The 16754-nt window shown below is 37.2% G+C and overlaps 1 protein-coding gene across 1 annotated transcript; it reads right to left on the minus strand.

The window, feature by feature from the left end:
- Window positions 1–782: 782 nt before the first annotated feature.
- Window positions 783–14395, minus strand: SRF5 (STRUBBELIG-receptor family 5). Its single transcript, XM_008783486.5, has 16 exons — window positions 13934–14395; window positions 12091–12223; window positions 11548–11619; window positions 11400–11465; window positions 11063–11134; window positions 10904–10975; window positions 9525–9596; window positions 9376–9441; window positions 8583–8648; window positions 8218–8480; window positions 7451–7719; window positions 4129–4403; window positions 2896–3016; window positions 2672–2808; window positions 1726–1882; window positions 783–1177 (listed from the first exon to the last, which is right to left on the minus strand). Exons 1-16 carry the CDS (start codon window positions 14013–14015, stop codon window positions 1040–1042), a joined length of 2061 nt encoding a protein of 686 aa, XP_008781708.1. The 5' UTR covers window positions 14016–14395; the 3' UTR covers window positions 783–1039.
- Window positions 14396–16754: the final 2359 nt, after the last annotated feature.

Here is a 16754-nt window from a genome sequence, read left to right on the forward strand (position 1 = left end):
TTTGCTCCGTACCTATTACCACTAACAACATAGTGGATGCCAGCAATACTTGAGAATGTCCTTTTATTATTTTGAGTTTCCATGATCCCTGCATCCCATGGAAACTTGGATTAGTAAATTAAACCGGACAAAAACCACTTCCGTTCCACGTGCATCACCATCTTTTTTCTACCAAACATTGTTCTTTCTTGCTAGAAGTTTATGTTTTTCCCTTATTTTTCCAATTTGGCACTGAGAATATCTCTATATCACTGATTTAGACCGCTTGTGCAAGGCTTTTCTTCCACTTTTCCCACAGCATGTTCAGATTATATTTCATCCATTTGGTCCATTCCACCTCACGCTTTGCAAATCCTTCATCCCAAAGCATGTATCGTTTTTCCCCAACGATGTTATTTGAACAAGTCCTTGATACCTTAGTTTTTTTAATAAAAAAAAGGTCTTTGAACAGTTCATTTCATACAATGACTGTAAATAAAGCTGTTGTAGTGTTTTGATACCATTTGGGATGGTTTTGGCCAAAGAAAGTAACGGTTGTTATCATGTATGCTGCATCCTATATAACAGTGTTCACAGACAAGCTCTTTATTTTTGAACAGGAAAAAGATAAGATCTTTATTTGATGAGATAAACTAAATTTCAAAGTAGATAGCGACCAGGATGTGCTCTCTGAATGCCCCCACCATGTTTGGTAATTGATAGCCTTGATCAGATGACAGATTCTTCAAATTGTGACAGGGAAACCTGCAGTTTGAGTTAGTGATTCTTGATACACTCAATAATTGGAAAATCGGATAAGCTGCATTTGATAATTTGATGTCTTCCATCGAATTTGACAATGCGATCACAAGGAGTGGACTTCTTAAAAGCCCACTCAAGAGTACAACTTGGTATGACAATTGACGGGGTCCCTGAATTATCTGCAACAATATTGGCTGGAGTGGCCTTGGATAATATCAGTTCTGCGCAGTCCCGAGGAAAGAAGAGAAAAACAGAATTGTTCCTTAAAGTCATGGGAAATGTAAGTAGATCGATTTCCTCAATGGTAGGAGCTTTCAGAGTCATCACTTCGGCAAGAGGTGCTCAGGCGTGAACGCTTGTCGATGCCTGTCCGATGAACACATTGATCCAGTGATTGCACAACTTCAGACATGGAGGGGCGGAACTCAGGCTCGGGCTAGAACAAAATAATGAAAAAGGATTGACACACATTTAGTAAAATAATTCAGTGCCAGGTACCACATTCTAGTTAATTGAAACAATATGAATACAAACAGTGATATGCAAGTGTAACGGATTTCAGGTTAAAACTATCATAAGTATTAATCCGTACAGAAATATTGTAAAGATGGTTTCCAAAACTTGCATACTTTCATGACCTGAACATGAGCACACTGGTCATACCCTTCTATTTATAAAGAGGGCGTCCAAGGTTTGAGTCTTGAGTGTTATGCCTCAAGGTCGCCCCAAATATGGGTGGGAATTCACCCTAGTGAAATCCTGGGTTTGATTCTCGGACCAGCCCAAGTACTTCTAGCAGCCGGACTCTCTCCTAGCCTAGAAAAATATCATAATAATGAAATAGTCCACCTTTTCTACCAAAGTCAAGTTTTATTTTGTTGATTGGACCCCAACCACCTCTCCCCTCCCAAACCGAAAAAAAAAGAAGAAAAAAACTTAATTGGTTCAAGCACTCTACATGACAAGGTTTAGGAAGCACTTTACCTGGATACATAGAGCAATAACATCAGCAAACCGAGATAATGATTTTGGGGGGTAGAGCCCACGGAGGGCAGGGTCTACCATTTGTGTCAGTACATTGATGTCATGGAGTTGCGGTGCTGCCCAACGAACTAAGGTTCGTTCCATAATTGGCTTAGAACTGAAAAACACAGAAAGTAGTCATGTAAGTGAGGCCCAGCTGAAAGTCAAACCTCTGTGTTGCTATTTGTACCATATATCTGTGGGTGGTTGGAGGAGTGCACATGTGTGCGCATGCTGGTTTATAAATATGAAAGGTGTCACAAGAAGTTCTTTAGATGGCAGTTAAATGACCTGTCTACAATCATAACCAAGCCAAGTCGGGATATTGGGTCATCCAGCTGGTGCAATATATGAAGCCAAAAAGGTAAAATATATGCTATTATTGCACCAGTTAAATAGCCAAAAACCATCTGGTGCACACACCATACATCCTATGTGTATCATTGCCCAATCAATACACAAGTACGTGTACTAAGATTTCAAGAAAGGATTTGCAATTGTCAACTCGTAGTTGTGCATCAATCTCAAAGGCATCCTTAAAATTTGGCTTAAAATTCTAGGATCTTCTGGGGATGCAAGGAGATCTCCAATAGACGTATGATGAAACATGTATCCTACAAGGTATCATAGCATCAGCTAAAAGCAGATATCACTTTCATTTGGAGTGCTTATAAAGATATATCATATTGATACTTTGAGATCTGCAACTATTCTTTCCAGCAAGTTGGAAATCACATAGCAGACTTGAAAAGTAAAGGGCCTAATTTCAGCCGGAACCAACAGCTGGGTATTTTTGGTATATATGGTATCAACTCCCTTTCACCTGCAAGTTGCACTGCTATGGTACAGTTGTTGACTAGAAGATGATTGAGATTGTAAAGTACAATGTACTGATTTCTTTCATTACCTGTCAAAAGGCTTGCAACCTGTCAATAGCTCTAGCATAACCACCCCGAAGCTGTAGACATCGCTCTTCATTGTGCAGGCAGATGGTTTTGTGCATTCAGGAGCATTGTATCCAGGCCCCAAGTTCTCGCTTGTATCCTGATACAGTAGGATGTAAAGTCAATGTTATAGTTTGAGAATAAGATGAATGACCTCACAATGTGGTAAACCAATGATTTTTGACACCTCATAAAAGACAGCCAGGCCACAGTCAGACAGGTGGGGATTGAGCTCAGAATCAAGCAAGATGTTGGCAGACTTCATATTTTTATGAATAACAGATGGGGAACAGATGCCATGAAGGTACCTGGACAAAGACAATCCTCATGTTATTTCAGTGGAAAATGGCAGATATGGAACTCAAATTAACTGGCGAATGAAAGATTCTCGCTGATAGCACATGTAAATAAGAAACTATAGGGAGTTAACTAAAATCAAAAATTTAGCATGTGTGTTCACAATGACCAAAAAAAAGGCATAAATCCAACAACACAGAATGCAAAAACCATACAGATGAACAAAACACACAACATGGTGGCCATTTCATTAACTTTGAATTCTCAAAGAAGAGGACGAGAGTAGGAAGCTCTGCTAACATCCTTGAAGAAAAGATCTGTATATATACTTTTTTGCACAATTGTATCTAAGAATTAAGCTTGGCTTTGATAGGAAGGTTTATACTTTTGGCGAGTTTTAGGATGCTTGTGAAAACAAATTTGAGATTTTTGATAATTTTGTAGAAACTCTTAACAAGTCCAGCCATTCGCTGAAAAACCTAAATTGTTAATTTCACATTGACAAGAGGGAAAATTCCAAAGATACTCTATCAATAATCACATATAGTTAGTCGAACTTTTAATTATTTTTGCTCTCAACCTTACCATATTATTTCTGGTCTATTTTTTAGCCCACTCAGTATTCATTGGCATGCATGTAATAATAATAATTAGAAATGATAAGAATATCATTTTACTAATATAAAAGAATGCACAAAAAATCATGTTGGTTAAGATAACAGCAAAGAGCCATGATGATAAATAGAATAAGCAAATATGAAAACTATTCATATATTTCCAAAGCTGTCAAAATATTCTTAGTCATGCCATCTGAGTTGTGTTCCTATATTATCATGACATAAGGGAAAAGGTTTTGCTCTACAATTACAGCACGATTTCAGAATTTTTTTCCAAAGTTTGTCAAAATCGTCCATGCATAAATCCATGTGCTCTTTTTTACTAATCTCTTTTAAATGTCTAGACATTTTCTAAATACCTCACCAATATAACCATGAAACCTAACTTGACTATAGAGATATCTGTGATCAAATTCATGATGAAAAAATAAAGTAGCATTAAAGCACATGCTCACAATGATTGTCATATATTGTCCATGAACAGCATGTCCAAAATATCAACTTACTCTAGAGCACGAGCTGTCCCAAGAGCAATCCTAACTCGAGTATCCCAGGTTAATGGTTTGCTGTATTCATCTGACAGATGTAAAAAATCATGAAGAGATCCATTCATTTGGAACTCATAGATTAAGAGATGGTAGCGAGGCTCCAAGCAATAACCCAAAAGTTCAGTAATGTTTGGATGGCGCAGCTTGGAAATGCCAGAAACTAATTCCATGAAGTCATAAGAAGAAGTGCCTCCAGAGAGATTTATTAAATCTATCTTCTTCACAGCCAAAACCTGAGAAAGTATAATATATGATGAATATATACAGTTATATACAACAGCTAACATTCATTAAATATAAGATGTTCACCAAAGTGTGAGCTTGCAGATATTTTTTTAAGTTACAAGCAGTTTAAGTTCCTGGTATCTTATAATACTTCATGTTCTAGTAGGCTTTAATAGCAAAGCATCAATAAACCACAATCTCAAATGACCAGCCTTATACTAGTTGCTTAAAGCTTAATAATGACAAATATGCTAAAAACTTCATATTAAATATGTGTGCTCTATGGAATGGGGTTATTCAAATAAAAAATGGAGAACATTGGAGGTTTTAGGAAACTATAAACAGTATGAACTTAAAAAGGGACAAAACAATTAAGTAAAGAAATATAGGTTACAGGCTTGCCAACACAATAATGTCATGCATTTAAATAATGGCAGTCCAAATTGCTGACAAGTAGTTCTTTTTTTTAATTCAACAAAATTATGTCTCATGGTACCGATGGTATGCCATGTTCCTTGTTCATGCCTCAATTTGCTCAAATCTATTAAAATAAAAACATATTCACCTGTTTTTTTCATTAAAAAGGTGATGCTAGTTTCCAGCATAGGTGGAAAAATTTTACAGGTACCATTATGTATGTTTCCAATCATTAGAAACCCTAAGTAAAATATGAAATTAGCCAAAGAACAAATGATGCAGGAATGCTCAAAGTCCAGAAATTTCATCAATGGATAGCCACCACCAATTGTCGAATGCTCTTTAAGAGTGTTTTAAAAGGTTTAGCAGTCATCTAAGTAAGGTTTAAAGTATTAGTGCTGATGGGTGTCCATGAGTCCTGCTGGAACATGCCTCACCATGCCAAAATTTGAAAAAAAAAAAGGTTTAATTTTATTTTTTCAAAAGAACAGATGGAGGCAGTGCCAACTTCAGCTGGATTCTGGTAACAGCCCAGCGCACTTCGTGCTTGCTAGCACTAGAAACCTTGCATTTCAAGTTGTGTTAAATGAGGTTGTCCAGCATTAATCAGAGTTTGAGGTATCTGCTTTAGTTTTTGAGTTCATATGGTGACATCCATTTGGATTAATGTGGATTATACCAAAATAAAGGTGGTTCACTGGCTCGGCTAGGTTATTTTATTTATTTAAGGATACAATAGATTTGTTTAGAGTAGGCGCGGATCATCAATTTAATATACACTACCACCGAACATCAGTATATCAAGGATCATAATTGACTGGTGGATATTTGCACGAGTGGCATTTGCATGGAGATATCCTTCGATATTTTTCTGAAGAATACTTGTTTGAAGCTTCTATTATTTAATATAATCACCTAATAGCAGTCACATAGTGGCTGTTGTATTCTCTTGTTTGGGTGTACCTCCAAGATATCTCCATCTCAGTCAAACTATTTTAATATTCTCCATTATTGGCTGTTGGGACTGCTGCTGGCAAAACCTGACCTTTACCTGCTGACTCGCATGAACTCAACAAAATGAATGGGTTCCGGTTGGCCATTATTAATTGTGGGTCGGAAAAGGCCAGCCTGAAACCAATCTGTTCTAGAAAGGGGAAGGTTTGGGTTGGGAGTTTTTGGCCCTGAACCTGCTTCAACCCAACCAGAATCTGACCCATTGCCACCCACACTTGACCTAGACCTTCCAAACCACACGAACCCACCAGAAACAAAAAGGTTCAGGTTGGCCATTTCTAGATTTCGGTCAGCAATTGGTCAACCTGAAACTAACCCATTTATAAATGAGTAGGTACGGATCAGGAGTTTTTTTGACCCAAACCCGACCAGGCCCAAGCCATTGCCAACCTTTGTTGGGACCAATATATCTCTTTGAGGTTTGCTACATTTTTTACACCACGATAATGAACAGATGTCTCTGTTGTTGCCAAGGCAGCAATGTCTCTTCTTATGAACAATACATTTAAAAAAATAATAAATCAGTAAGAAAAATAATGATAAACAATCACAGGAGTAAGGAGAAGGAAAAGCACATGGATATGGAAATGCTGCTACCAGCCTCAAGCAGAACCATTGATAGTAAAACAAAAACAAGAAGGATGGAGTGAGCAACGAAACATTGTTCCTAACCGCCATAAACATCACATATTACTATCAACCAAATTCGCCTATAAAAAATGATCAACGCACATGGCGAGAATGAGCATTAAAGAATCTACAACATGCATGATGAATGACAAAGCAATCTACTAAAACTTTATATGTTTTTACCGCCCATGGCATAAATACTCAGCAAGTGCTTGGAAAGATCAAAGTGGTTTAATTTTATAGAAAAAGTTCGATCATCTATATGTTGCAATACATATAAGAGTGCCTCATTCAATTTACACAGACAAGCAGACAGATGAAATCATAAAACTAGGAACTGGTAACTAAACTCCTTTGGCATTTTATAGAAACGAACTGAATAAGTACTATAATCGAACCTTAATCCATAAATTAACTTTGGGTCAGAGATCAATATTAAAACTTGTTGTACATGACACTAGTAGAAGGAAGAAAATGAAAATTTCATTTGTATGCCATCCCAGGACTCTAGAAACAGCATCTCCCAGATATTTCTATCATGTAATCGCATAGCAATAATTCAAAACAGAGTTACAAACCTCTATTCTAACAAAAGTTCCATCAACTCCCTATCATTAACTTGATCCTTTCTAGCTAATATAGACTTTAACCCTATTGTTGCTCATATACCTTCATGACTACCATAATTTTTTAATAATATCTACATTTTTGTGCTAGATTTTCCTTCTATAATCTTGCAGCATATCCAGATTTTCGGGCATGCAAGAAAACTTTTCCTTGTCAAAAAAGGTCGGTAGGCCATGTATGCCATGGGTCCATCAAGCCATAAGTCCCACATAATTTGTGGGAACTTACATAGAGTTTTCTCACTCACTCATCCCTCTCATGAAAGGGTTGGGGTAGTATCTTTCGCGTCAAAGAAGGATCCACCTTCCTTTGCATGAATCCACCATTGGACCACTCACTGCACAATCATATCCAGAAGAAACCATACCTTTCCATCAGCATATTTTGCTTTGTAAACACTCCCAATGGTTCCCTGTCCAAGAAGCCGGCTTGCACTAAAGCTTCCAGTAGCTGCTTGCAGATCTACTATTGAATAAGCCGTGATACTGACAGGATTTGTGCTTTGTTTGGGATTTAACTTAACCGCAAACTCATTATCACTAAATAATTTGTATGGCTCAGGTGGGGGTCTAAGGTCCATGGAAGGAGGTGTCTCCAATGCCTTTATGTCAATTGAAGAAGAATATCCTTTAAGCCCTGTTAAAAGATCACATAATTGGTCAGTACCAAAAATAGTCAAAGATTACATGAACAAATAATATTGGTCAAACTTATTAGGTAAATATTACGCAATTAATTTGTTGCAAGTGAGAACAAGAAGACATTAAATAAAAAACTTTAGAATGGGATAGTTCCTTATTAACATGATCATACATTGATGTTGAACAACATGAATGCTAATTCAATCCAATCAATCTTCCTGCCAACAGGAACAGTACAAGGCCATTAGCAAGTAGATACAAGGTTTCCCTTCAGAAGATAAAACCTATCAACTGCCAAACAATGAAACAGATAATTGTGCTTGATAAGACTTATTCAAAATAGACTATTAAAAAGGTGCACCTGACAAAAAATTTATGCATCATTTATGTGTTTCTATACCTAAAAGATTAGACACATACGAGAGCAGCTATTTAATAGATTTATATGTTGAAACTAAAAAATATTACTGTATAAAAGTTTAAGAGGGGCCACCTAATTCACGAGAAACCAGAGGTGTTGATGATATGTTCTGGCTGGATTGGTCATCAATGTAATGGGACGATGACAAAGATCTTCGCTTAATCAGAGCCAATAAAATCAGAGAAATGACCAACACAGCAATCACTGTTCCAGCAATGACTGCTCCATTGACAACTGACCGCACACCCTTCTTTCCACCAGTATGAGAATTAGTATTTGAAGCCTTATCCATGCCTGGAGGTGCTGCTCCAGATGACCAAGAATTGCCGCCGATCCTTTTGAAAGAAATCAGCAACACAAAATGTAATAACCACTGAAAATTCACTTCAATCAAAAGAGAACTGGAAATAGCTCACTAATAATAATAGCATACTCACTGAAGGGTATCTATATTTTTCAATTTATTGGGAATCCAGCCATTGAACTGGTTGTTTTCAACATTCCTGGCAGCACAAAAAAGCAATAGTTGTTAGAGGTTGCACAGATAATTAACAACTCCTGCCGAAATTAGACAGCTAAGAACTGTTTCAATCTTTTAAGGTGTTCAAAGAATTAAACTTAACAGTAAATGGATAAAATAAAATTTCTCTGAAAAATATACTAGCTTTTATAGGTTACCAAAATCTTTAGCTGATTTAAGTTATGAATAGCATGTATCCTTTCAAAAATTATTCAAGGATGTGCTCCTACATTCTGCTAAATCATGATAACATTTTCACTTTTCATGACTTAGAAGTAAGCAAATGATTATTTTCTAAAAGTAAGAAAATAATTATTTCTGAATTTGAAGAAAATTACTTGCATTTTTTACTTTAAGGAGGATTCTTTTTTCTTCAACTTTCATCATTTTCCTACCCTCAACCTATAGTTTCCATTAAAATTCCACCAAGAAATGTGGTAAATCAAACTTAATGGCCAAATTTCATAAATTTTTAAATAAAAGAAAAGCACGGTAACATGAATCCCCCAATTTAGCTTGAATATCTGCAATTCTGGCTGTCCTTTTTTGTAATTAATGGAAGCATAGATATACCATTCTAGAAATAGCTACTTCCTTCAGAGTTATCTGTAAGACTAGTCATGGTTTTTAGAACTAGGTTGCTCAAATTATTGCATGCAAAGCTAAGAGGACATTTTATAATTCATGAGCTACTCATATGGTACACTTACAGATCCTCAAGAGGAAGATTAGCAAGACCTTTAATTGAACCACTGAACTGATTGTTCTGTAAGTGCCTGTAGAAAGAAATACAACCACTATTAGGTCAAAAGAACACAAGAAAAATGGTAGAAATGAGGATAACTTTTCAGTTCCTTACAGAGTTTTGAGACTTTTTAGGGATCCCAAACTGGGAGGTAGATTACCAGAGAGCTGGTTGAAGGAGAGATACCTGATATCATGACCTGAGCTTATCAATAAAAGAACATAATACTTGCACAATGATCTTGCATTACGAATTATTCTCACACGAAGACATCATTAATAGGCAAGAATTACAAGCACACAATTTAAGCACATGCACATGTCTGAATTGCTAAAACAGCATGCTACCAGAAAGGGACTAGCCTCAGCTATATGAATGCATATGCAAATTGTGAATGCTTGTATTGGTTGTTAGAAAGTCGGTCATTGTCAAATTGAAAATCTATGTTAAAGCAGATATTGGAAAAATAAAATGGACCAATATTTTTGAACTGATTATTAAGTGCATCTGCAGGATAGATGCAGAATTGAGATTGCATCATGACATTGAGCAATAAAACAGTAATGTGATCCATAGATGGATTTGAAAATTCAGACATCTTCAGTCAGTTATACACAATAATTTTTGAGTAGTACATTTCACCATCCTCATCTTCTGTCATTCTTACAGAATGCAGTGAGTGTATGATGCATCTCTCTCTCTCTCTCTGTGTGTGTGTGTGTGTGTGTGTCTGTGTGTGTGTGTCTCCCCCCCTTCCTTTTATCCCTCTCTCCTTGTGTATGTGTGCACACACATAACAGAACAATTGATGAAAACAAGGTATTCAAATGCTATAGTTATCTGGTATATTAAGGGGCAAACGGACAATTCTTCTTCCTGTCAATCAATTGCTAATGTTCTAACTAGAATATTTGTGGAATCATTTATCCCATCCCAACATACATACAACAATAGTTCAATCAGAGGGGCTTCCTGTAAAATCCCTATAAAATATCTTTGCCCACCAAATATATAGCATTATGTTATTCTCAGATCTCAGTATTAGAATGCCCCAATAACAAATGATGCACAACCCTACCAAAAATACTCAAGAGATTCAATACAATTTGGTAAGAATCTTTCTTCTTCTGATCTTGATCATCATGGAATGTTTTTAGTGATAAACATGCATTTTTTATTTACAATTTTAATTCATTCAGAAGAACGTTTAGCTAGTCCATATAAGGCTAGAATTAATTTTAAAAATATTTGCAAAATACACAATGTTGCATGAGTTGTCCATAAAAGTTGTCCAAGTATACTAAAGGCATAACTTTTTGGTGCAATGAAATCAGCAAGATAGAGAAAATATCGAGTCTGAGAAATTCTCAATGTTTAGGAAAATATGCAACTAGTTTCAGAATCATAATTGCAACAAATAACAAAATCCGGCCTGCTTGTACAGAAGAATTAAACACAATTATGATATGATAATCAAGCAACAGCTAACTTACATCTCTGAGAGTCTATCAAGCTTTCCAAAGATATCATTCAACTGCCCATTCAGCTGATTTCTGTGAAGATTTCTGCATTACAACATGACCTGCTTCGTGATTAAAGAGCAACCGCACAACAAGAAGCATGCAAAATACAACACAGAGAATTGTTCTCACAGATATTTAAGATCGGTCATTTGAGAAATCGAATAAGGAATTCCACCAGTAAATGCGTTCTCAGCAAGATTTCTGCATACAAAATCCATAGTTTGTAAAGATGGAACTCTACAAAAGCATCCAAATCTCATTATTTCATGAAGAATGTAACCTATAGATTTTTGAAGAGTTAGTTAATAAGGCTGCAACTGCATCGATATGCTAAGCTGATTTGTTCTAGAAAAAGTAAGATATGCATGCCCCTACAGTGTTCTATAGTAATGTATATGTACAAAAAGAGATTGCAAACTATAGCATTAGATTTGATAAATAAATGAAACTTGGAGAAATGACTTACAGGTGTTCTACTTTGGGAGGAAGTTGATATGGGATATCACCTTTAAGGTTGTTCTTGCTCATATCACTGTACCACGGCAAAGGATAAATTTGCATTAGATTCCAACACCAATGTGGTAAATATATGAATTCTCAAAGATATTTCTTACAAGTAAGTTACTGATGTCAAGCTCGACAGTTGATAACCCAACGAGCCAGTCAAACCAAGGCCTGACAGGGAGCTGCTCGATAGGAAAGAAGAAAACATACAATTTAGCATAATCCGTGTCAAGATCATGATAAAAGATATTCAGCAGTATAATGCCCAGGAAATTATGTTACATGAGACGGAAACTGTCCTATTTGAAACCTAGAAAGCAAACCATGTGGATTAATATAGGTTATACAGTAAAATCAGTCTCTTTTTTTTGTGATAGTATCATGAAAATATCTTCTTTACTTCTTTTCTCGAATCCTATTATATGAATTTTCTAGTCATGCTTTCTCTATTAGTCACAGAGTCCATTAAGTGTTACCAACAATCATTTCCTTCCTTGGAAATAAACAGTTATCAATATTCAACACTTAAAACTGTCAATATGAGGGGAAGGAAACAAAAACTATCTTTTACACTTTCAAGAAAATGACGTAAATAACTAAAGTTTCCCAACTATGGTACCCAGTGATGAATCAGATAACACAAAGATCAATACATTTCTGTCACAGATGAGCCTGAGCACTTGACTCCTTTCCAGTCATCACCACAGGGGTCACCACCAGTTGAACTCCAACCAGTCAACTGTGGGGGGGCATTTAAGCTTTTAAATAGAACATTAACCGCTGAAACTGCAAAAGAAAAATAGGAAATAATTAGCCATAAATCAAGCCTTTTCCCAACTATTTTCTGTATAGATCCTCATTCGCCGGGTATTCCAAGAATAGGAAATGAATATAAAATATAAAAGAAATGCTTTAGAATCTTCAAAAGAATTAGGACGTGGGCAGAATAAATACAAAAAACAAAACAAGATATGTATTGAAGCAGAGTTGTTAGACACCAAGGATTAATATCAAAATCTCTTCTCTGCCCTCTCTATTGCAAAAATGACCAACTACTTTATACGTAGATAATGAGTACATGTCTTTATCTTGATGTTTCTACTCATACCATTACACATGCTAATCTTAAATATTCTGCTTCCTTCGTGTATGCTATTCTATGTGCATGAACTTCCACAACATTCCATGAGGAAATTGAACTGATCTATTAAGTTTCTTTTAAAAAAATAAAAAATAAAAACTTTAAGAAGACTATAAATGGGTCCATATCTTTTCTCAGTTTAAGCTACAACTAGCACATTCTTGATATGATTGGTAAATGCAGCTTTTGGTATACGGGATAATATTAAGTGTCAAAAAATCTAATTTTGTCAGGATTCAGCAATGGCATCCTATGAAAGCACATAAAGCAATAAGTATCTGAGGGTAGTTATATCTTGCATGCAAGAATTGATGGCAATCAGTATGACCCATGATTCGTGTTCAGATCAATGGAACAGAAGATCGTGCATGTCATGGAAAATAGTGATATACTATTACTTTGAAGATATTTGTAGTTAAGATTCATGCTAGATAAAAAAGTGGAAACAAGGCCATATTGGATCACTAGTTGTGCAATCAACTGTTATAGGAAGAACAGCTTCAGAGAAAGACTATTATTGCCCCAAACCCAAGGTTCGCTAGTTTGATATGCATCTAATAATCCAATCCACTCAATTGATGCATCAATCAAAATGTTAACATGGTGGTTATCCCGAAAATGTGATGGTTAAACTTGGTAATGTTTCTTTTAAGGGAATTATCTAAATATAAAATGATATTTTAAAGGGGGAAAACACTCGGTAATTCTCTTTTATTGTGTGGTCACGGAATAAAGATACTGAACAGTATGTTTACTTCTTTCCACAGTAAAGTCGATGGATAGATTTTGTGTCTTCATTTTACTAAAGAAGCCCGGTAATTCATATACCAGTTTAACTCAGTAATTACGCCTACTTCTCTTTACTAGAAAGTTGCATCTTGATCTTTGACTTCGTAGGACTATGAAAGAGACACCAATATGTGAAATATTGGATTGTTTAGCTCTTGAATTGCATGCAGCATCAACAATCTCTTATTAGCATAATAACAGTAGCAGGAGGAGGAGCAATTCGAAAATAAAGCACGATTAACCACCTTGTTGCACTTTGCAGTGGTACCTTATTAACATGGCAATTGAAATGAGGTATCAATACATAAGTCTAGAAACAGGAATTTTACTGCATATACAATCTTTTTTTTTAAAAAAAAAAAAAGTTTCGTTTTAAGAAAAATTTCCTTGCAAAGCAATTACATTTTTGCGATTTCCAAGAAGAAAGTATGATCGCAGCATCTAAAACTCAAAAATTTCCAGCTTGCTACTCCAATCATGCAAGAAACATGTTAAAAGAGATGCAACCACTAGACCTCTAAAAGAGGCGTCTCATCAAATTGGATGCAGCAATAAATCACACTTACCATCACCTTGGTCGGTCTCGGCGAAGGCCGGGTAGGCTAGGCGCAGAGCCAGGGCGAGAAGCAGTGCAAGATAGCGAGCCATCTCTGGAGTAGAGTAGAGACGGTAGGGTTTGGAGATTCATGCCATAAAAATGGGGGGGGAGCAGGAGGAGGGAGGAGGAGGGCGGAGGTTGGGGTAAAGCGGGAGCCCCAGCGAGGATAGCAAGATCGGTTATTTTTCCCGGACCGATTCGTTTCCAAGAATAGGAGGGAGTTGGGGGAGGAGGCAGGGGGCGCCAGCGACATTGGAGGGAGAGCGGAGCACCGAGAGCGTTGGCGAGCCTCTGGTTTTCTTTGTTGTTTCGTTCGTTGCCGCAGCGAGAAGAGTAGAAAACCCATGTGGTTTTGGTTCGGTTAGGCGGTTCCGAGAACCCCATTCGAGGGCTTGGCCCTGAGTGCTTGTCTCACATCAGATCCTTGTTCTGAATTTTTCAGCACATGCATCTTTATAAATATTTAAAATTTTATATATTTTTACAAATTCATTGTTTATATATACATATTTTTATAAAAAATTTTTTTCATATCCATCTTAATTTAATTTGTATTCAATCAAAGTATGCAGGTAAATATCCAAAAGTATGTATGCCCATGTAAATTTAGTATTTGCATGTATAATTTTGTAAATTATTTTTTCAATGTCTATATATATTAAAAGCATCTTAGTCTTTTTAACTCCGAACATTCTATTTTTTTATGGCATTAGATGGCATATTTACCTTAGGTACATATATAAAAAAATAATTTATAACGGTTATATATGTAAATAGTAATTTTATGAATATATATCTGCAAGTTTTAGGTATACATATAAAAGAATAAATCTTATAAATAATGTGGCTATGATATTAAACATACTGTTATAATAATTCTCCAATGAGTAAGTTCTGGAGCTTTTTTTTTCCATTCTAACTTATGGTAAATTGAATGGCGATTCTAACTTATATTATATTATTTGGAGTAAGGCCCAATCTAGGCTTTGACCAAATCGTGCACACACAAATATGGATAGAGGGTGATTCTCTTCTTGTTATTAATTGGATTGATGGACTTTCAATGCTAATTCTTTGCTCAATTCTCACTTGCAAGATATATATCATATCGCGATAGTTTAAAATCATTGCATATTGCTCATACTCATAGAGAAGGCAATCTACAGCTGATTGGTTGACCAATAAAGATAAAGCTGTTGCTCCCTGTGAAGAGTTTAAGCTTGGTACAGTATTTCAATATTTGGATCATAATTTTTTCTTTTCTTCTTTGAGACTATGTACCCCACTACCCATGAAAAAAAAAGAAAAAAAAATTATGTATCAAGTTGCAGACCTTGACACCTGTCAAGCAAAACTTTTATTGACACTACTTTTCTTTTTTTTTCCTTCCTTGCATCTTTTGACATGCTCATTACAGGGAAGATGTTTAGATCCTGGTTATTTATTTTTTTTTTCTTGATAGAAATATTTTTAAAAAATAGAGTAATATGGCTAGAAGAAGCATCCATCTAAATAATGCCTAATCGCTCTTTCTTTTATTTCCCAACCATCCTCCTCTTCTGGGGATGGCAACGGATCTGGTAGGCCATAAAGTTTACATCACACTTGAAGTTCACCGGTGCGAGCTTTCCAAGGCGGTCTATGACTTCAAAAGTTTACTAGGCTCACATCTCTGACTGAAATGGGCCCTACATCTTGGTGTGGGTGGGTCCCAAGACTGGGTCTGCACGACCGTGCACCCGGGGGAACAGAGGCATCTATTTTGCGCTACCAACGAGAAAGTTGTGACTCGTGCCTCGCGACGCCCCAGCGTCAGTCCTCGTGCCGAAGAAAAGAAGGGCCAAAGCAAGACACGGCCGAGACGGAAAAAGTAAAAGAAAAACCACAAAACCAGGTCGCGCAATGGGAACGGAAAACCACGGCCGCGGCTCCCAGTCTCGACGTTAACCCTTCCCCAGTCCCCACGGCCTTTTAACCTTGTCAGTTGTCACCTCCGCGCGTCCGTTACGTTATCCCCTCCCAACGGTCACTTGCCACGCCCAGGGGTAGTTCTATATACACCCCCCCTATTGCTCAGGACACCCCCCAAAAACCAAAATAAAAAACCCAAACTAACCTTTAGTATAATTACCATATTGCCCTTGAAATTTTCTCATACACCCCCCTTCCTCCTCCTCCTTTTCGTTTTGAAAAGAAAAAAAAAAAACACCCCTCAAACCCCCCTTAAACCCCTCCTCCCCCGTTCCCCCTTCTCCCTCTCGTCGCCGGCATTCTCCCGATCTCCGACCACCTCGCCGGCTTCTCCCGGAACCACCTCGCCGGCTTCTCCCGAAATTTTTTTTTTTCACGGTTCGTGCTCCGTTCGGCACTGGATCGCCGAACAAAAGGCTTCTGTTCGGCTGAACAGTGCCGAACAGAAGCCTTCTATTCGGCAACCCTCAACCGAACAGATCTGTTCGGCTGCACAGTGCCGAACAGAAGGCTTCTGTCCGGCACTGTTCAGCCGAACAGAAGCCTTTTGTTCGGCGATCCAGTGCCGAACGGAGCACGAACCGTGAAAAAAAAAAATTTCGGGAGAAGCCGGCGAGGTGGTTCCGGGAGAAGCCGGCGAGGTGGTCGGAGATCGGGAGAATGCCGGCGACGAGAGGGAGAAGGGGGAACGGGGGGTTTTGGGCGTTGGCGAGGTGTTTTGGAGGGGAAGAGCGGGGGGGGGGGGGTTTGGGGGGTGTAGAGAGCAATTTAGGTGAGGGGGTGGGAAGGGTGGGGGGTAATTTAGGAATTTTTAATTT

This window comes from Phoenix dactylifera, chromosome 2 (assembly GCF_051530095.1).
Source record: "Phoenix dactylifera cultivar Ajwa chromosome 2, Ajwa_hap1_PhDact_Kaust_v1.1, whole genome shotgun sequence".
Lineage (NCBI taxonomy): Eukaryota > Viridiplantae > Streptophyta > Magnoliopsida > Arecales > Arecaceae > Phoenix > Phoenix dactylifera.